This window comes from Capricornis sumatraensis, chromosome 4, assembly GCF_032405125.1.
Source record: "Capricornis sumatraensis isolate serow.1 chromosome 4, serow.2, whole genome shotgun sequence".
Lineage (NCBI taxonomy): Eukaryota > Metazoa > Chordata > Mammalia > Artiodactyla > Bovidae > Capricornis > Capricornis sumatraensis.
The window spans coordinates 30,921,656-30,938,811 of record NC_091072.1 but is presented as its reverse complement, the minus strand read 5'-3'; the positions used below and the strand labels follow the sequence as shown (position 1 = coordinate 30,938,811).

Genomic DNA, 17,156 nt, shown 5'->3' with positions numbered 1-17,156 from the left:
AGACGCCCCAACTTTAAAGGGGGTGGGGCGGGGAGGAGAGGAGGAAGGTAAGCGTCTGCCTTTAGGGCTGCAGCGTTTCTTCATTTGAGCTCCGGGGAGCAAGATTCTGGACCGCGGGGCGGCGGGGGCGGCGCATGTCTTTCCTAAGTCGGGCTATTGCTTCACACCCTCAACATCAGCTTTTGTTTCACCGTCCTGGCTCCAAGCTGTCGTTCCTCTTTTGATCGTTTTTGTAGCTGGACATCGTTGAGTCCCATCCTTACCGGCCTTGTGTTCTGCGCATCCTGAACCTCCGTTAACTAAAAAAATAGGGACTGCGTTATTATTGTTCTTATTACCTGGCAGTTTGATTAGATCACCTTTCTTTGCAGTCTGGTCATTCTTTCTAAGGGGGCTCCCCTGGTGGCGTTACTGGTAAAGAACCCACCCGCCAATGCAGGAGACATAAGGGTGGTGGGTTTGGTCTCTGGGTTGGGAAGATCCCCTCTAGGAGGAAATGGCAACCCACTCCAGTATTCTTGCCTGGAGAATCCCATGGACAGAGGAACCTGGTGGGCTACAGTCCATGGGGTCGCAAAGAGTCTGTCACGACTTAAGCGACTTAGCACTCATGCATTCTTTCTGAGCGTCTTCCTTGTAATTGTATGATCACGCCAGCTTCCAGACTACTTCCTTGCACTACTTGCTCTCCCATCCAGAGTGTTTACTTCCTACTTCTACATCTCCATCCAGGTCATAGTTTGGTTAGTTGCCTCATTGGTTTCTTCCAGGAGATCTGGGAATTCCTCCTATAGGCTGTCATCGAGATCCATAGAACCTCTGCGGTTGGCCTTTGCTGATATTCTTCCCATTTTTGGGGTCCACTGATTAGGCATAGCCATTTCAAATGCACAAACTTCCTAAGGTAGTATGCGGCAAGACTTTCTGATATATTTTCACATGGTAATTTTTGGTACAGAGTCACCATCATTTAGAGCTGCATGGTGCTGCTGCTGCTGCTAAGTCGCTTTAGTCGTATCCGATTCTGTGCGACCCCATAGATGGCAGCCCACCAGGCTCCCCTGTCCCTGGGATTCGCATAGTTTAGTATAATAGCCAGTCATCATAAATGGCATATGAAATAGACTAGCCTGATTGAGACGTGCTCTGAGTGTACAATACACACCAGACTTTGAAAGACTTAGTATTAAAAAAGGTAAAAGGTTTTACTAGTAACTTTATAGTTACGTTGAATTGATAATATTTTGGACATTGGTTAAATAGCATATTAATAAAATTAATTTCATCCTTTTTAAATGTGACTACTACAAAAGATGAAATGATATATGTATTAGTAGTTTATGTTATAGTTCTCTTGGACAGAATTTTGATTTTAAGTGATTAATAGTCATTTCTGTTTCTCCTTATTTCCACCCCATATGCAAGGACCACAGCTAATTCCTTTGAGTCTTTGGGGTTGTTAAAGGAAGTGGGCCTTTAGGGCTCTAATCTAGACTTCTGGGATCAAGCGGTGGCACTCAGATTGTGCTTTGACCATCTCTTTTATTTTCACCCCAAATTCACTGAAACTAGAATAGCTATTTTTCTGAACATGCCGTCCTTTGCCCTCATAGCTTACTCCTGTCCTCAGAGTATCTGTTGAAGCAGTTCTGAAACATCTGTCTATTGTAGACATCTGTTGTTTCTGGTAGGCTTTCCAAACCGTTTATCTAATACCCAGTGTTCCTTTAGGACCTAAGGTGGGAAGCCTAATAGCCTTTCCTAAATCAACTTTTCAGGTAAAAATACTGTTTCAGTGGCCTAAGTGCTTCTCACAGAAATTGTGTGTGAGTCCTGTATGACATGCTGGTGAAGATAACCTCTGAAACAAGTCTTATGGTACATGTGTATGGAATCAAGAAATTATTCTTGTAATATAGTGATAATTTTGTTCACAATAAACACATCTTTATATGATTGCTTTTGTAAATTTAGTGCATCTTGGATTGATACAGACTGCTTCTCAGCTAAAGGACACAATAGAAATATGTTCTCCTAGAGGGTTCCATTCGTTATTAATTTTTCCCATGTAGATTTTCCTTTAAGTGATGTATTTGCATTAATTGTGGAGAAATGAGAAAACATAGCTATTTTAGATAATTAGCATACAATTTTAATGATAGCTCAGAAAATCAGAAATTAGACATTAGCAGTTACAGAGAAGTTAGAGATAATTGTACTTTATTGTATAAGTCAGTCAATCATTACTATTATTTTAATAACTGAAGTAGGTAGTTTGATCACCCTCCTGTGATTTTGGTCTGTTCATCCTGAAGTTCTGTGTGGTTTTGAGATGTTACAAGAAATAGTGATTTGCTTAAAGTTGACTACAGTCGTTGTACATGTTGTTGTTCAGTCACTCACTAGTGTCCCACTCTTTGCAGCCCCATGGACTGTAGAACGCCAGGATTCCCTGTCCTTTTCCATCTCTCGGAGCTTGCTCAAACTCATGTCCATCCATTCAGTGATGCCATCCAGTCTCATCCTCTGTCATCCTCTTCTCCTCCCACCTTCAATCTTTTCCAGTGAGTCAGTTCTTTGCATCAGGTGGCCAGAGTATTGGAGTTCTAGCTTCAGCATCAATCCTTCCAATGAGTATTGAGGACTGATTTCCTTTATAATAGACTGGTTGGATCTCCTTGCAGTCCAAGGGACTCTCAAGAGTCTTCTCCAATACCACAGTTCAAAAGCATCAATTCTTCAGCACTCAGCTTTCTTTATAGTCCAACTTTCTCAGTCCATACATGACTACTGGAAAAATCCTAGCTTTGACTAGATGGATCTTTGTTGGCAAAGTAATGTCTCTGCATTTTAATATGCTGCCTAGGTTTTCATAGCTTTTTTTTAAGGAGCAAGCATCTTTTAATTTCATGGCTGTAGTCACCATCTTCAGTGATTTTGGAGCCCAAGAAAATAAAGTGTCATTGTTTCCCCGTCTGTTTGCCTTGAAGTGATGGGACCGGATGCCATGATCTTCATTTTCTGAATGTTGAGTTTTAAGCCAACTTTTTCACTCTCCTCTTTCACTTTCATCAAGAGGCTGTTTAGTTCCTCTTCACTTTCTGCCATAAAGGTGGTATCATCTGTGTATCTGAGGTTATTTACATTTCTCCCAGCAATCTTGATTCCAGCTTGTGCTTTCTCCAGGCTAGTGTTTCTCATGATGTACTCTGCATATAAGTTAAATAAGCAGGGTGACAGTATACAGCCTTGATGTACTCCTTTTCCTATTTGGAACCAGTCTATTGTTCCATGTGCGATTCTAACTGTTGCTCCTTGACCTGCATACCGATTTCTCAAGAGGCAGGTCAGGTGGTCTGGTAATCCCATCTCTTTCAGAATTTTCCACAGCTTGTTGTGATCTACACAGTCAAGGCTTTGGCATAATTAATAAAGCAGAAGTAGATGTTTTTCTGGAATTCTCTTTTTTTTTTGATGATCCAACGAATGTAGGCAATTTGATCTCTGGTTCCTCTGCCTTTTCTAAATCCAGCTTGAACATCTGGAAGCTCACAGTTCACATACTGTTGAATCCTGGCTTGGAGAATTTTGAGCATTACTTTGCTAGCATGTGTGATGAGTGCAATTGTGTGGTAGTTTGAGCTTTCTTTGGCATTGCCTTTCTTAGTGATTGGAATGAAAATGGACCTTTACAGTCCTGTGGCCACTGCTGAGTTTTCCAGATTTGCTGGCATATTGAGTGCAGCACTTTCACAGAATCATCTTTCAGGATTTGAAATACCTCAACTGGAATTCCATCACCTTCACTAGCTTTGTCTGTAGTGATGCTTCCTAAGGCCCACTTGGCTTCTCATTCCAGGATGTCTGGCTCTAGGTGAGTGATCACACCATCGTGATTATCTGGGTCATGAAGATCTTTTTGTAGAGTTCTGTATCTTCTTGCCACCTCTTGTTAGTATCTTCTGCTTCTGTTAGGTCCATACCATTCCTGTCCTTTATTGTGCCCATCTTTGCGTGAAATGTTCCCTTAGTATATCTTAATTTTCTTGGAGGTCTCTAGTCTCCCATTCTATTGTTTTCCTTTGTTTCTTTGCATTGATCACTGAGGAAGGTGTTCTTATCTCTCCTTGCTGTTCTTTGGAACTCTGCTTTCAGATGGGTATATCTTTCCTTTTCTCCTTTGCCTCTAGCTTCTCTTCTTTTCTCAGCTATTTGTAAGGCCTCCTCAGACTACTGTTCATTTTTGGATTTCTTTTTCTGTGGGATGGTCTTGATCCCTGCCTCCTGTACAATGTCCGTACATACCTCCATCCATAGTTCATCAGGCACTCTATCAGATCTAATCCCTTGAATCTATTTCTTACTTCCACTGTATAATCATAAGGGATTTGATTTAGGTCATACCTGAATGGTCTAGTGGTTTTCCCTACTTTCTTCGATTTAAGTCTGAATTTGGCAATAAGGAGTTCATGATCTGAGTCACAGTCAGCACCTGGTCTTGTTTTTGCTGACTATATTGAGCTTCTCCATCTTCGACGGCAAAGAATATAATCAATCTGATTTTGGTATTGACCATCTGGTGATGTCCATGTGTAGTTATTAAATTCTAATAGTTCCAATTCAAGAATTAAAGTTTTCCCGTTTGCTGTCTTCTTTTGGATTTGCTCGACAGTTTGTAAACACTCAAAGTCTTTTGCCTTTTCGTAATATTTCCTGAATGGTAGAGGTTCATATATTAGATGAGGATGTGGGCTTTCACTAAATTGATTATTGATGTATTAATGTTTGCATTTCAGAGTTTTCGTGACATCTTAAACATGAGCCCCACCCAGTGGGACTTCCCTGTGGAATTATGTTGTCGGCCTATGGCTTTCGTCACTCTCACAGGCCTGGATGTGGTCTATAATGCTGTCCATCGAGCTGTCTGGGATGCCTTCTGTGCCAACCGGAGGGCTGATCGGGTACCGATTTCTTTCAAGGTGCTCCCAGGTGACCACGAGTATCCTAAATGTAGACCCAAGGTAATGACATTATACTTGCAAGGGGACCCTCCTTCTCCCTTTGTCTCCCCTTCTTTTAGTGTGTATATCTTTTTTGTCCCTATATCTGTGCAGAGAACCCCCTGAGTTGATCAGGGGTATGGTTACAGAGGTGCATGAAGAAAACTCTAGATCTTTTCATGTGTGTAATACGCTGCAAGCTCCCAAGCTGTTTCGTATCCTGTCCTCTCTTTCCTCACGTGGAGTAAAGGTTGGACCAGCATGAGCTGGAGTAGTCTGGGTTGGTGCAGGTGCTCTGGGGATGATTCGAGAGTTTCTGGGTGCTTTGGGCCATCCCCTCCCATGACGTGGCACTCCTGCTGACTCACAGTGACTGCCCTTCTGCCACTGTACTTAGGAATTAGCCTTCATTTTTTTCTTTTACCCACAAGGGGGTATAATGCCATCCTGGTCACATGACTTCGAAACAAATGAAGCCATTTTGGGCTTTAGAAAACACCTGAGCAGCTTTTATAAGAGCAGAATCTGGGATAGTGAGGAATATAAGTAGAATTTATTGGGGAAAGGGCTGTTTAATTCAGCCTCTTGAATTTGAAAGCTTGACATAGTTATTTGAAAGACTTGACGTCATTAAAAATGCTTTGGCTTTGGTCCTTCTTTAAATGGTTACGGTACTGCCTCTAGGGTTGAGTGTCTACCTCCAAAAATTGCTGTCTCTTATTTGGTCTCTGTAAAAAGTGTTATCTTCTTTAAAAAGTGTGGCATGTGTATATGAAATGAGAGAAATACACAGAAAGTGCCTGCACTCCATAACAAGTGGTCTCTGCTGTTCTCGTTGTCAAGTACCTCTTTTCAACTTTGGTCAATGTTTGCAGAGAACTTCGTATGAATGGTACATCCCCAAAGGGATCTTAAAAACTGGCTGGATGAACAAACATCTGAATCTGGTGCCAGCCCTGGTGGTCGTGTTTTATGAACTGGACTGGGACGAGCCCCAGTGGAAGGAGAAGCAGTCTGAATGTGCCACCAGAGTGGAAATAGTCAGGTATGGTCCCCTTTGTGAGGTTGACCGTGTGAGGTCAGACCCACCACTGGAGCTTACTGACACTTACTGAAGGCACCTGAGTGCTATTAAGACTGCAGTGGTCATTCGGGGATCACTGGCCTCTGGGGAAACCTGTTGCCTTGGTAACAGGCAGCATTAACTGACCTTAACTTACAGTATGCTAAGCAATGGGAAGAAATTTCAAAGACAAATTGGCCTGAATATCCAAATGTTTTTTCTTGCATTTGTATATTTTTTTGAACTGTAGCGGTTTATTATTTAGTCTAATAAAGCACTTTTTGCTTTGTCACCATTTGTTTCTAAATAATTCTTTTGGATGACTTCTCTAACATATCACTATAAAGAAATAAGTTGTTATATAACTTTTATATTAAAGTTTATGTTAAACGTTTGCCTTCTAAGAAGATTTTTTTGTAAGAAATAGGAGCTCAGTGTGAGATTATACTTTTAAGACTTAAATCATTGTGGCATGTACGTTTCATTATATGTGGGGAAAAAAATTCCCCTAATCTTGATTTTTTTTTTTTTTTAGTTTAAATTTGTCTTTCTTGGACTAAATTGTCAATCTTGTATCTTATGTAAAATTTTGAATACACTTTTTTGTTTGTTTGTTTGTTGTTGTTTTTTGAATACAATTTTAAAGTAAAAACAGTTTAATTATTAATTCATCTTATTGCTCTTTTTCTGCTGCAGGCAGAGTTTACAAGGGAGAAACACCAAAGTTGCAGTGGTTCTGATTCAGAAGAAAACTCCCTTACCCCCAGGTAGCAGAAGGTTGCTTAACAACTAATTGATTGGTTTATCCCTCCAGTTCTTATTACCAGAAGGCATCATCTTTAATATTAAAATCTTTTGCATTCGGTTACGCGAAAGATGGTGTGTTAACCTTAAAAAAGTGCCAATAACACAGGAGTAAATGCTTATTATAAAAAAATTAAAAACACTAAAGAGGGCCCATCTTCTCAAGTGCTGCTCCCTAGTTCCATTCAACTCACCTAGGGAGGCACATATTAATTGACACCGTAGTTGTTCACTTAATGTTTAAAATTAAAGGTTGTTTTGCTTTTGAAATCTAGTTGAAATTATATTCCTTACATAATTTTTTTTTTTTTTTTAATTTCCAATAGGGCAAAGAAAAGTGCTTCGGGGTAGGGGGTTGGGTCTGGTTTTCTATAAGAAAATGTCTTATTTCAAGTGCTTATTTCTTCTACCATCTCAAACTTTAGAAGCCAAAATGTATTTTTGTTTCTGTGTTGAAACTTGAAGCATCTTAAATAGTTTTCCAAACCATTTTCATGAATTATTGCTTTTATTTTTAGTTACGATTTTGAAACAGTTATGTGGTGTATCTGTTGTCGTTCCTTGGCCTGTCTGTCTTGGCTCTGTAGAATATCCCACAGTGTTTCTCTATGACAGAGATGTGTGGTACAGCTTCTAAGCACCCCACAGAGCTCTCAAGGGCGCCTGGGGTCCTACAGATGTGGTGAAAAGTGGCTTGAGTTTTTTTTTAATTACATTGTACCAATCTGAGGAAGTGTTCATTAAGAAAAATATATTGATTTTCTCTTTTTATGGAACTTGTTGTGAACAGGAGAAGATGTCATTGCTTCAGAAAGGGCTGCAGCCTTATGCAACGCGTGTGAGCTCTCAGGAAAGTCTTTGTTTGTACTGCCCCATACAGACCACCTTGTGGGTTATATTATAAGGTAAATAACTGAGACAGTATATTGAATTGTTTAAGTTTTGTCTAATCCATTTTATGTTACTTTTTTGCACATTTTCCTTAGAAATACTGAAACCCTTTTATAACTTCAGAACTCTTCCAAGGAGGAAGAGCCTTGAAGGTCAATCTTTGTCTGACTTTGAAGTCAGCTTTCTTTCATCCCTGGGAAGATACTTCTGATATGTACTTATTTTCATAAGCAGAACTTTGAGTTGTTTATCCATCTTCAGGCAATTTTGTTCCTCTGTAATTTCATAATTACAGAAGGAAGCAGGATTTAACTTACATAAATGTTACTTTCACCTCATTTGCTAGTTTTCACTTCTGGTCCCTTCCCTGTTTTCTTTATCTTTAAACCCTAAATGTTATAGTCACAAAAACAGTCAAATATAATTGAGTATTAGATATCTTATTTCTTTCATACTTATAAAATAATAAAATAATTAGACTGGTTGTAATCTTAGAGCTTACCTAATTTTTACAAATTGTAGAGTTATTTTTATTGATTATTTCTTAAACTGTAAATAATTTTAAACAGCTTTTGGTGGGTCTTATTATTAGATTTTTTTTTTCCTAAAAATTTAGTTTATAGTTTGTTTTACTTTTTATCTTACGAAGTAAATCAGGCAGTATTTCTGTTAGGATTTACTTTCAGGTCTTAGAAATGTGATTCTTGAAAACACTTTGGTTTAAAGTAACTTTGATGTTTGAATGTTTTTTTTTTTTTAACAGATTAGAAAATGCCTTTTATGAACATGCACAGACTTATTACTACACTGAGATTAGAAGAGTGAAATCTCATAAAGAATTTTTGAATAAAACAACACACCAGGTACATGTCTTTTCCTAAAGAAGGAAATAGTAGCAGCATTCTAGAGCAGATTATTCATCATCAATTATTTTTGAGGAGATTAAAGTTCTTAAATACTTTGATGTTTTAAAATGTCTTCTGTACTTTTGAGCTTCTTTTTAAAAGCTTTTAAAAATTAATTTATCTTTTGTCCTCTTTGCCCTTAAAGCTCATTCAGATGTACCTGTATAGCCTTCTTAACTACATTTGGTTCCTGGAGTAATCCTGAACCTTACTTTCGAGTAGTTTCCTTTATACTTTAGATTTCCTCTTAACAAGCATTATTACAATTTTTATCTTTTTAAGAGAAGATGTGTAATGTATTTTTTTCCCTATTTTTTCAGCTTTTATTTGTTAGACATCAGTTCAAAATAGCTTTCTTCAGTGAGTTGAAACAAGATACGCAGAATGCTCTGAAGTAAGTTTCTAACAGTTGTCAAACTAGATTTCTTAACAGTAACATATTAAGAGCAATTTCTGAATCACAACCAAACTTTAATTTTTAAAATGTTTATCTTGGTTAGATTCAGGTTCGTAATATTCACTTTAATTTTTCTAGAGATAAATGGAATATAATGTTTGAATTTTTTGGAAAAATATCCATTTTATTATCAGAAGTAAATTTTATAGTATTAAAAAGCTTTCTGTTCTAATTTAATTAATTTCATGCTCTAAAGAAATAGAGTACTAAAATTTTCCCCATCTTGTTGCCTGCTTCTCATTTGTATACTCAGTGAAACCCTCGTGTTAAGACTGATTTTCAAAGTTTAATATGTACTGAACATTATCTGAATCAAACTGAATTTTTTAAGGTGTGTAGTACATTTATTCAATTCAACTCTGATTTTATTTTAATTAATTTGTTTTTAGTTTATAATACCTGCCAGCAGCATCATCTATTTATTATTCAAAGGCTCTGTTTAGCACTTTGAAGAATAGTTGCAGAGGCGTTGGCAGTGGTTAGATATTTTACACAATATAGTAAAACATCTCTTTCTAGCTTAACTGAATTTTTTAAGATTGACAGTGCCAGTGTAGCAAAAGGATAAAAACCAGCTTTATACCCTAAAATTGAGGAAGGACTAAGTCTACTTGGGAGTGGAATAGAGAAAAATCTTAAGTCCGTCATTCAGAAGAATATTGCAGGAACCTTTTCTTGTTTGTTTCTGATGAGGTGCTAAACACCAAATCGTGTTTTATAAATCTCAGCAACTTCATATATCATTTTAGCTGGTTTTGAAAGGTAGTTTATTTATTGTCCATGGTATTAGTGAAACACCTTCAATTCTAATTCTGTTCGAAAACAGTGCTGGGAAGAAAGCTGTTACCGGGAGAAGTCAGGCGCAGTTTTCTTTGGAGAAGACTGCGATTTTCCTCATTACTTTCTGTCTTCTGTCAGACTTCGCTTTCTCACCCTGTTCTCTCCTTAAGGACTAGCTGCCCTGAGGCTGTCTCCACTGAGCCCGTGCCCTAGACCAGTGGTTCCCGCTTCATGTGGAGAGAAACCTGGCTTTAAAGCTGCTGACCATCTCTGTCTTGATGGCTCCTTTGCTCATGCAATGTCTGTCTGTTTGAGGAGCTCAACAATGATGCTTTTAAAAATTACTTGTTATTTAACAGAATGTTAATTTTGCCATGTAACTCTTGGTCAATTTTCCACTTTACTTTTGTTTTTCCAACTTATTTCTTGTCAGCTGTAGACAGATGTTAGTGACCGAACAATGTACCGTGGGTTCTGTTCTTAGTGGAAAGACATTGACTCCTCCCACACATAACGAATCAGTGTGTCATTTTCCAGGACATCAGAGACTGATCTGTGTATGTTGTTCCGGAAGCTATTGAGTGTTAAGACATGTTGAGTAAATGTTGACTCCGTTATTTCTGGTAATTTTGCTGATAGGAATTTTTCTTTAAAATCAACCGGCATCATTTAACCGCCTTCCCCATGTTTATGTTAGGAATTACAGGACCGCCTATAACCTTGTACACGAATTGAGAGCCCATGAAACTAACATTCTGGAAATTAAGACAATGGCAGGATTTATAAACTACAAGGTAATAGTTCCACTTCCAAGAATAAGGAATATTTGGCTTTAAATATGGGATTGTCCGCTTAGGATTTGAGAATCCTGATGAGTCACTTGCTTTGAAAAGCGATCACTTGATAAATTGTGTTAGGCACTCAGTCATGTCTGACTCTGTGACCCCCCTGGACCGTAGCCCGTCAGGCTCCTCTGTCTGTGGACTTCTCCAGGCAAGAATGCTGGAGCTGGTTGCCATGCCCTTCTCCAGGTGGTTAATTGTGTTCTGTTCGTTTATGTCCCTTATCAAGGGCTGCCCTGGTTCTTAGCAGCCTAATTGTAGTGCTTGGTTATGAGCTATGGGTCCCAGAGTTCTCGTTTAGAGCAGTTTTATCTTTGTAAAACTCCTCCAGGAGGGTCTTTTGTTTTTAAGTGGGCACAGGAGACAGTGAGAAGAAAGCTGCCTCTAGTACTGAATTTTAAAAGATGCAGTCTAATGGAACTGGGTAAGCCTTCCTTGGTGTAATGGCATAGGTCCAGAAAAAGTGTACTTATTCCTCTAGAGAAAACTTTTATACCTGTTAAGTGAGTGCTTTAAGATTGTATATGGTCCAAGTAGACACCTCTGGAAGGTAAGAGAGGCTGTGTGCTGTGCTTCCCATCTTTCTGCACTCATCTTTTAAAGAGTCTGTCTCTGGGTTAGTGGTGTAAGGGCAGACGGACACTTGATTCATTACTCGTGTAAGTGTAGATTGGTACACCTTGTACAGAAACTATTTTTTTATAATGACTGTGAAGATTTAAATTTGCACATTCCTTTTGACCTAGCAATTCCATTTCTGGAAATTTATCCCACGTCTGTGCTAAGACTCACAAATCACATGTATGAGGATATTTATTGCATCTTGTAATAAGAAAAGATTGGAAACCCAGCAGTAAGTGATTGGTCAACATAAACAACTCTGAACAATGAAATACACAACTATTAAGAATGAGGCAGCTCCGCATATTGACATGGAATGATATTGAAAATATATTGGTAGGTGAAAAAAGCGAGGCACAGACAGTATATTTAGTGAAATGCTATTTGTATGAAAATAGTATTAATAGTTCCCGTGTAAATGCATGCATGTACTTGTCTGAGCATAGACTATACCACGAATGCCAGGAGCTGGTTGCCTTTAGAGGGGGAAATTGGATCCCCAAGGGACAGGGATGGATGAGAGAACAACTTTTCATTTATTCCTTTTTACCTAAAAAATAAAATCAAAACTGCTAATAAGTATGTGAGCCTCCCAGGTGGCTCAGTGGTAGAGAATCTGCCTGCCAAGCAGGAGACACGGGTTCGATCCCTGAGGCTTCCTTGGAGGAGGGCATGGCAACCCACTCCAGTATTCTTGTCTGGAGAATGCCACAGTCAGAGGAGGCTGGCAGGCTACAGTCCATGGGGTTGCAAAAGAGTTGTACATGGCTGAGTGACCAAGCCACAACAGTAAGCATGTAGAAATAAATTTAGGCTTTGTTTCTTCTTTTTTTTTTTTTTAATTTACCCTACATGCATATAGAATTTCTGTAATCCTTTGATACAGAGGCTACTATGCTTTTATTGTGCTGCAGAATATCTTTTGCTTTCTGACATTTCTAAAACTGAAAGTTCATCTGTCCTTTCTCAGTTACCTGTGGGAAATATTTTATTTTTGCCCATCTTTATGCTCTTCACTGGGTTTAATATTTCCTTATGCTATACCTTAACAAAACTTTCTAAGGTATAGAATAGATTCACTACAAATAGTGAATAATTTTATTTCATTAATCGATGGGACATAACCTTTTTAGATAACTTTTCTAACAGAAAATCAGTTTTGTTATACTTCAATTCTGCTGAACTTCAGAGAGGGACATTCCGTAGTTTTTTTAAAATCAGTCTCAAATTTTATATACTTTTAAATAAACCCACCTTTGAGTTTGGTTTTCTTCTTAACTTTGGCTTTGGTCTTACATCTTGCAGATCTGTAGGTTGTGTTTTCAACACAACACCCCGCTGGATGCAATTGCTCAGTTCCGAAAGCATATTGACTTGTGTAAGAAAAAAATTGGAAGTGCAGAGTTGGCTTTTGAGCATGCAGCATGGATGTCTAAACAGTATGTTTTAAATTTTATTTTCAGAATTGTTTTTTAAATCAAACTCTTAGAATTTGGAGGAATGGAGTTAACATGGACTTTGGTTATAAATCACACTAAGATTTTTGTCAGTAAGTAGGTTTTTAATGATCCAGTATGTTTGGTGTAATGGCAGATATTGATTCATACAGTTCCTTAATGGGAATCAGGTGTTTACTGGTCCCATCTCTTTCATTCAACACACACACACATACATATATATCAAGTTTCTGTCATGTGTCCAGACACTAAGAATATAGCAGTGAATAGACAGTATCCCTACTGATATGGAATTTGCTCTCTGAGACTGATGACAAAATTGCTAAAATGAAAAATTTCCCAGACACATGAATGTATTTGAGTGGTTGGAACCATGTTGACATCTGGTTTGAGGATACATTTATAGACTCGCTAGCATGAGAGAGTTGACTTAGAGAATTTTTCTGTAACCTACAATTAGTGTGTATTAGTATTTACAAAGCAGTCCGCACAGTTTACAGCTCACCAGTGGCATTTTCTGGATACAGTCTTCTGAGGTTATGATTTCAGGATGAAAGACTAGTATTAATAGAAGTAAGCTGTTTTTTCTTTTCTCTCTTAAAATTTCTTGATTTTTTTTTTCCCCTTGAAGATTCCAGGCCTTCGGAGATTTATTTGATGAAGCTATTAAGTTGGGATTGACAGCTATTCAAACTCAGAATCCTGGTTTCTATTATCAGCAGGCAGCGTACTATGCCCAGGAGCGGAAACAGGTTGCCAAAGCCCTCTGTAACCATGAAGTAAGTCACCAACTCCTGTATTACCTGGCAATTAGGAAGTTTATTAACCTTCTCTTGAAAGAGGATGAAGTTGGTTGGTGTTGATAATTTTTTTTCCAAGCCTTTGCCTATAATGATTTTTTATTGTTGATATTTTCAGGAATTAGGATTATTTTCAGTTTTAGCCTGAGTACTCTGTTTTCACCTGTGAACTAAGCAGACATTTTTCTTTGAAGAACTGATTTTTGATTAGCCATAAGTTAGTGATTTTGACCAGGCAAAGTTGCTTTAAAATAAAAGCCACAGTTTAGTCTTTGCCACACTGTAATTTCATTGTTTTGCAGTGTGAAGGACACTGAGCAACGTGCTTTATTTTGACCCAGTGGAGAGGACGTCATTGGACTTCTTTCTCTTCCTGGGGTTCTCCTCCATGGAAAACTCTAAAGAATCTGTTTAAGAGTATTAATTGCATAGTTTCTTAAACTTGACATTTTATATTGCCTTTCTCTTGCATGTTTATATTTAAATACCAATTACTCCATAAGCACCTTTTAAAATAAAATCATGGTATGTGTATGTTTATATACATAGATAGAGACACTTGCATTCATATAGTTATGTCAGTTTATTTTCACTTAAGATCTCAAAATTCTTCTCTAAAGTTAAGGGAATTTAAACAACGGTGCTACTTAAAAAACTGTTTAGAAAAAAAAAGCAATTTGCATATTAGTACTTTAAATATTTGAATTTTTTTTCCCTTAAATCATAATATACTGAGACTTTTCTACCATGTTATTTGTATATGATGTATAATTTCATTGTATGTTTTATATTTTTAAAGTTTGTCATATTATCATTTGAGCACAGTATTTTAAAAGGCGATTAAAACTAGGTCTCATCAGGATATGTATAAACAGGCATTTGCAAGTCCTGGCTTGAGTGTAAAATGATATTTCTATCAAGTAATTACTTCCGTCAAGTAATTATATAATCATGCCTACCTTTTGACCGAGAATTTCATATTCAGGAAGCCTAAGGCAGATAAGGGATCCTAAAGAGATAAGTTTTAAGAGTTATTTATAAACTATTAATCATAGTGCAAAATAATAATAATGTAAACAACTGTAGAGAATCTGTTAAAATGTGGAATAGCAGGCAGCCATGAAAAATAATGTTTTGAAAAAAAGAAAAATAATGTTTTGAAAGAATATTCAGTGATATGGTGAGATACAGGGAATGTATTGAAATGAACAAAGTAGGTTGAAAAATTATGTTAGCTGATAACAAGCAAACATTCGAATATAAAATCTGGAAGAATAATGCACACACTGTTAATAGTGGTGGAAGGTCTACAGGTAATTAAATTTTTTTCCTTTTGGAAGTTTTCTTTATTTTTCAACAAAAACTTATTATGTTTTGGTTTCAGAGGGTAAAAGGTTATTAAAAAAAAAAAGAAAAGGAAAGCAGCGTAAATTTGTGAACCCTGGTGCCAAAAATATCCTTCCTCCACCAATACCAGGACTTAATACACTTGCAATAAAAGAAAATCATATCTTTCTTTAGAAAACTGATAACATTTTTATTTGCACAAAAATATATATGGTTTAACTATCAAGTTTAATTTGTAATATATTTTTACTGGTTTATAAATAAAAAGAAAATGTAGAGAAGTTAGTTATTATTAAATCATTTGTTAGAGTCAGGTTGGTTTATTCAGGTTTATTTTTATGACACTACCTGATCCCTCCCAGGGAAATTTACCCCATTTGCCTGGGAAATCCCATGGACAAAGGAGCCTGACGGGCTATAGTCCATGAAGTCGCAAGGAGTTGGACATGACTTAGCAACTGAGAACACCCACATCCAATATTAAACAGTTTTTGTTTAATTTTGTGAAAGTTCAGTTTGTGTTAAAATAGTCACAACTTTGATATTTAATTGTGTGGTTTGTATTTACGAAAGCTCTTTTATTCTGACAATGATTAGGGAAGAGTTGGTTAGTGACAGGTTGTGTAAACTTACTCAGGGTTGTGTTTTAACTTACAGGCTTCTGTAACATATCCCAACCCTGATCCCTTAGAAACGCAAGCAGGCGTTCTTGACTTCTATGGACAACGATCATGGCGACAAGGAATACTGAGTAAATAATTTTTCCTTTTTCCTTTTTTGTCAATCTCGAAAGGCAAGAGATTGCTATCTAATTTTTCCTTTGGCTGCATTAATATAACAAATTATGTTGAGGTAGAAATACTTGCTTTTTAAGCATTCTTTAAAATTGAAGTACAGTTAATTTACAATATTGTGTTTCTGCTGTCCAGTAAAGTGAATCAGTTATACATATACATATATTCAGTCTTTTTTTAGATTCTAAACATTTTTTTAAGATTTTTTTTAGAATGTGTTGTTTCTGTCACTGCATCTTAAGAGTAACATAGCTAATGATGTGATCAACACATTTGGACATTTGTTGTCTTAAACGAAAGAATTTAATAAGCCACTGTGGCCAATTTTTATATTTGACACTTTAAAACATTACTTGTACTACCTTAAAAATAATTTCTCTGCATCTTTCTTGTTTTATTCACACTTAACTGGAGCAATTTCTGTGGCTATAAAAGCTTAAGTGTTAAGAAATCGTTTACTTTGGGGGAGAATGGATACATGTATACATATGGCTGAGTCCCTTCCCTGCTCACCCGAAACTATCACAGTATTGTTAACTGGCTATACTCCAATGCAAAATAAAAAGTTAAAAAGAGAGAAATTATTTACTTTGGTCTCTAGGAAATGTATTCTATCTAGAGAATGATATTGATATCACTTTTTTTTTATATATCACTTTTGAGGTGGTCGTTTCCACTGAGCAAAAGAGTACTGAGCTCAGTATCGCACCGTTCAGAACAGAGGCCACACCGAAGATTCCATGCTGATAGAGCCGCCTCTTAGACTCTTCAGAGTTCTAGAATGTTGAAGAGTCTGAAGTACATTGTAGTAAAGGCCTCAAGGAGTGCACACATCCAATGTCCGTGTGGAGGATCTGTGTTCAACGAGCTATCTGAAATGGGCTGTGTCCTCTCTTACACAGGCTTTGATCTTTCGGATCCCGAAAAAGAGAAGGTGGGGATTCTTGCCATTCAGCTGAAGGAGAGAAGTGTTGTTCACTCTGTGAGTTTTTTTTTTTTTTTTCCTCCCTCAACACAAACTGTATTTTCAGGGAAAACATGAGATTATTTTTATTGGAATGTTTCACACTTTTTATCTTTCTCAACAGGAAGTAATAATAACTCTTCTGAGCAATGCTGTTGCACAGTTTAAGAAATATAAGTGTCCAAGAATGAAGAGTCACCTGAGTACGTATCCCTGACATGCCATGACTTCCTGCGACTTTGAATGATTTCAGATTACGTTCATACAAGATTTCAGATTACATTCATGCAGTCTTTGTTTCCTTTATAGTGGTTCAAATGGGAGAGGAATATTACTATGCAAAGGATTATACCAAAGCTTTGAAGTGAGTCCTGTTCACTATTTATTTTTGTAAGCATTCTGATTCCCTTGCAGCTAAATGAGAATGGAAG

At 37.2% G+C, this 17,156-nt stretch overlaps 1 protein-coding gene across 1 annotated transcript in view; it reads left to right on the top strand.

The window, feature by feature from the left end:
* The first annotated feature begins 4,817 nt into the window (after nt 1-4,817).
* TRAPPC11 (trafficking protein particle complex subunit 11) overlaps nt 4,818-17,156 on the top strand; it is a 37,701-nt gene continuing 25,362 nt past the window's right edge. Inside the window, exons 1-13 of the mRNA XM_068970352.1 lie at nt 4,818-5,021; nt 5,876-6,045; nt 6,760-6,830; nt 7,658-7,772; nt 8,522-8,621; nt 8,984-9,057; nt 10,598-10,694; nt 12,669-12,802; nt 13,452-13,599; nt 15,625-15,718; nt 16,664-16,743; nt 16,850-16,928; nt 17,035-17,089. Coding sequence (XP_068826453.1) covers nt 4,818-5,021; nt 5,876-6,045; nt 6,760-6,830; nt 7,658-7,772; nt 8,522-8,621; nt 8,984-9,057; nt 10,598-10,694; nt 12,669-12,802; nt 13,452-13,599; nt 15,625-15,718; nt 16,664-16,743; nt 16,850-16,928; nt 17,035-17,089 — 1,421 coding nt within the window. The remainder of the gene's footprint in view (nt 5,022-5,875; nt 6,046-6,759; nt 6,831-7,657; nt 7,773-8,521; nt 8,622-8,983; nt 9,058-10,597; nt 10,695-12,668; nt 12,803-13,451; nt 13,600-15,624; nt 15,719-16,663; nt 16,744-16,849; nt 16,929-17,034; nt 17,090-17,156) is intronic.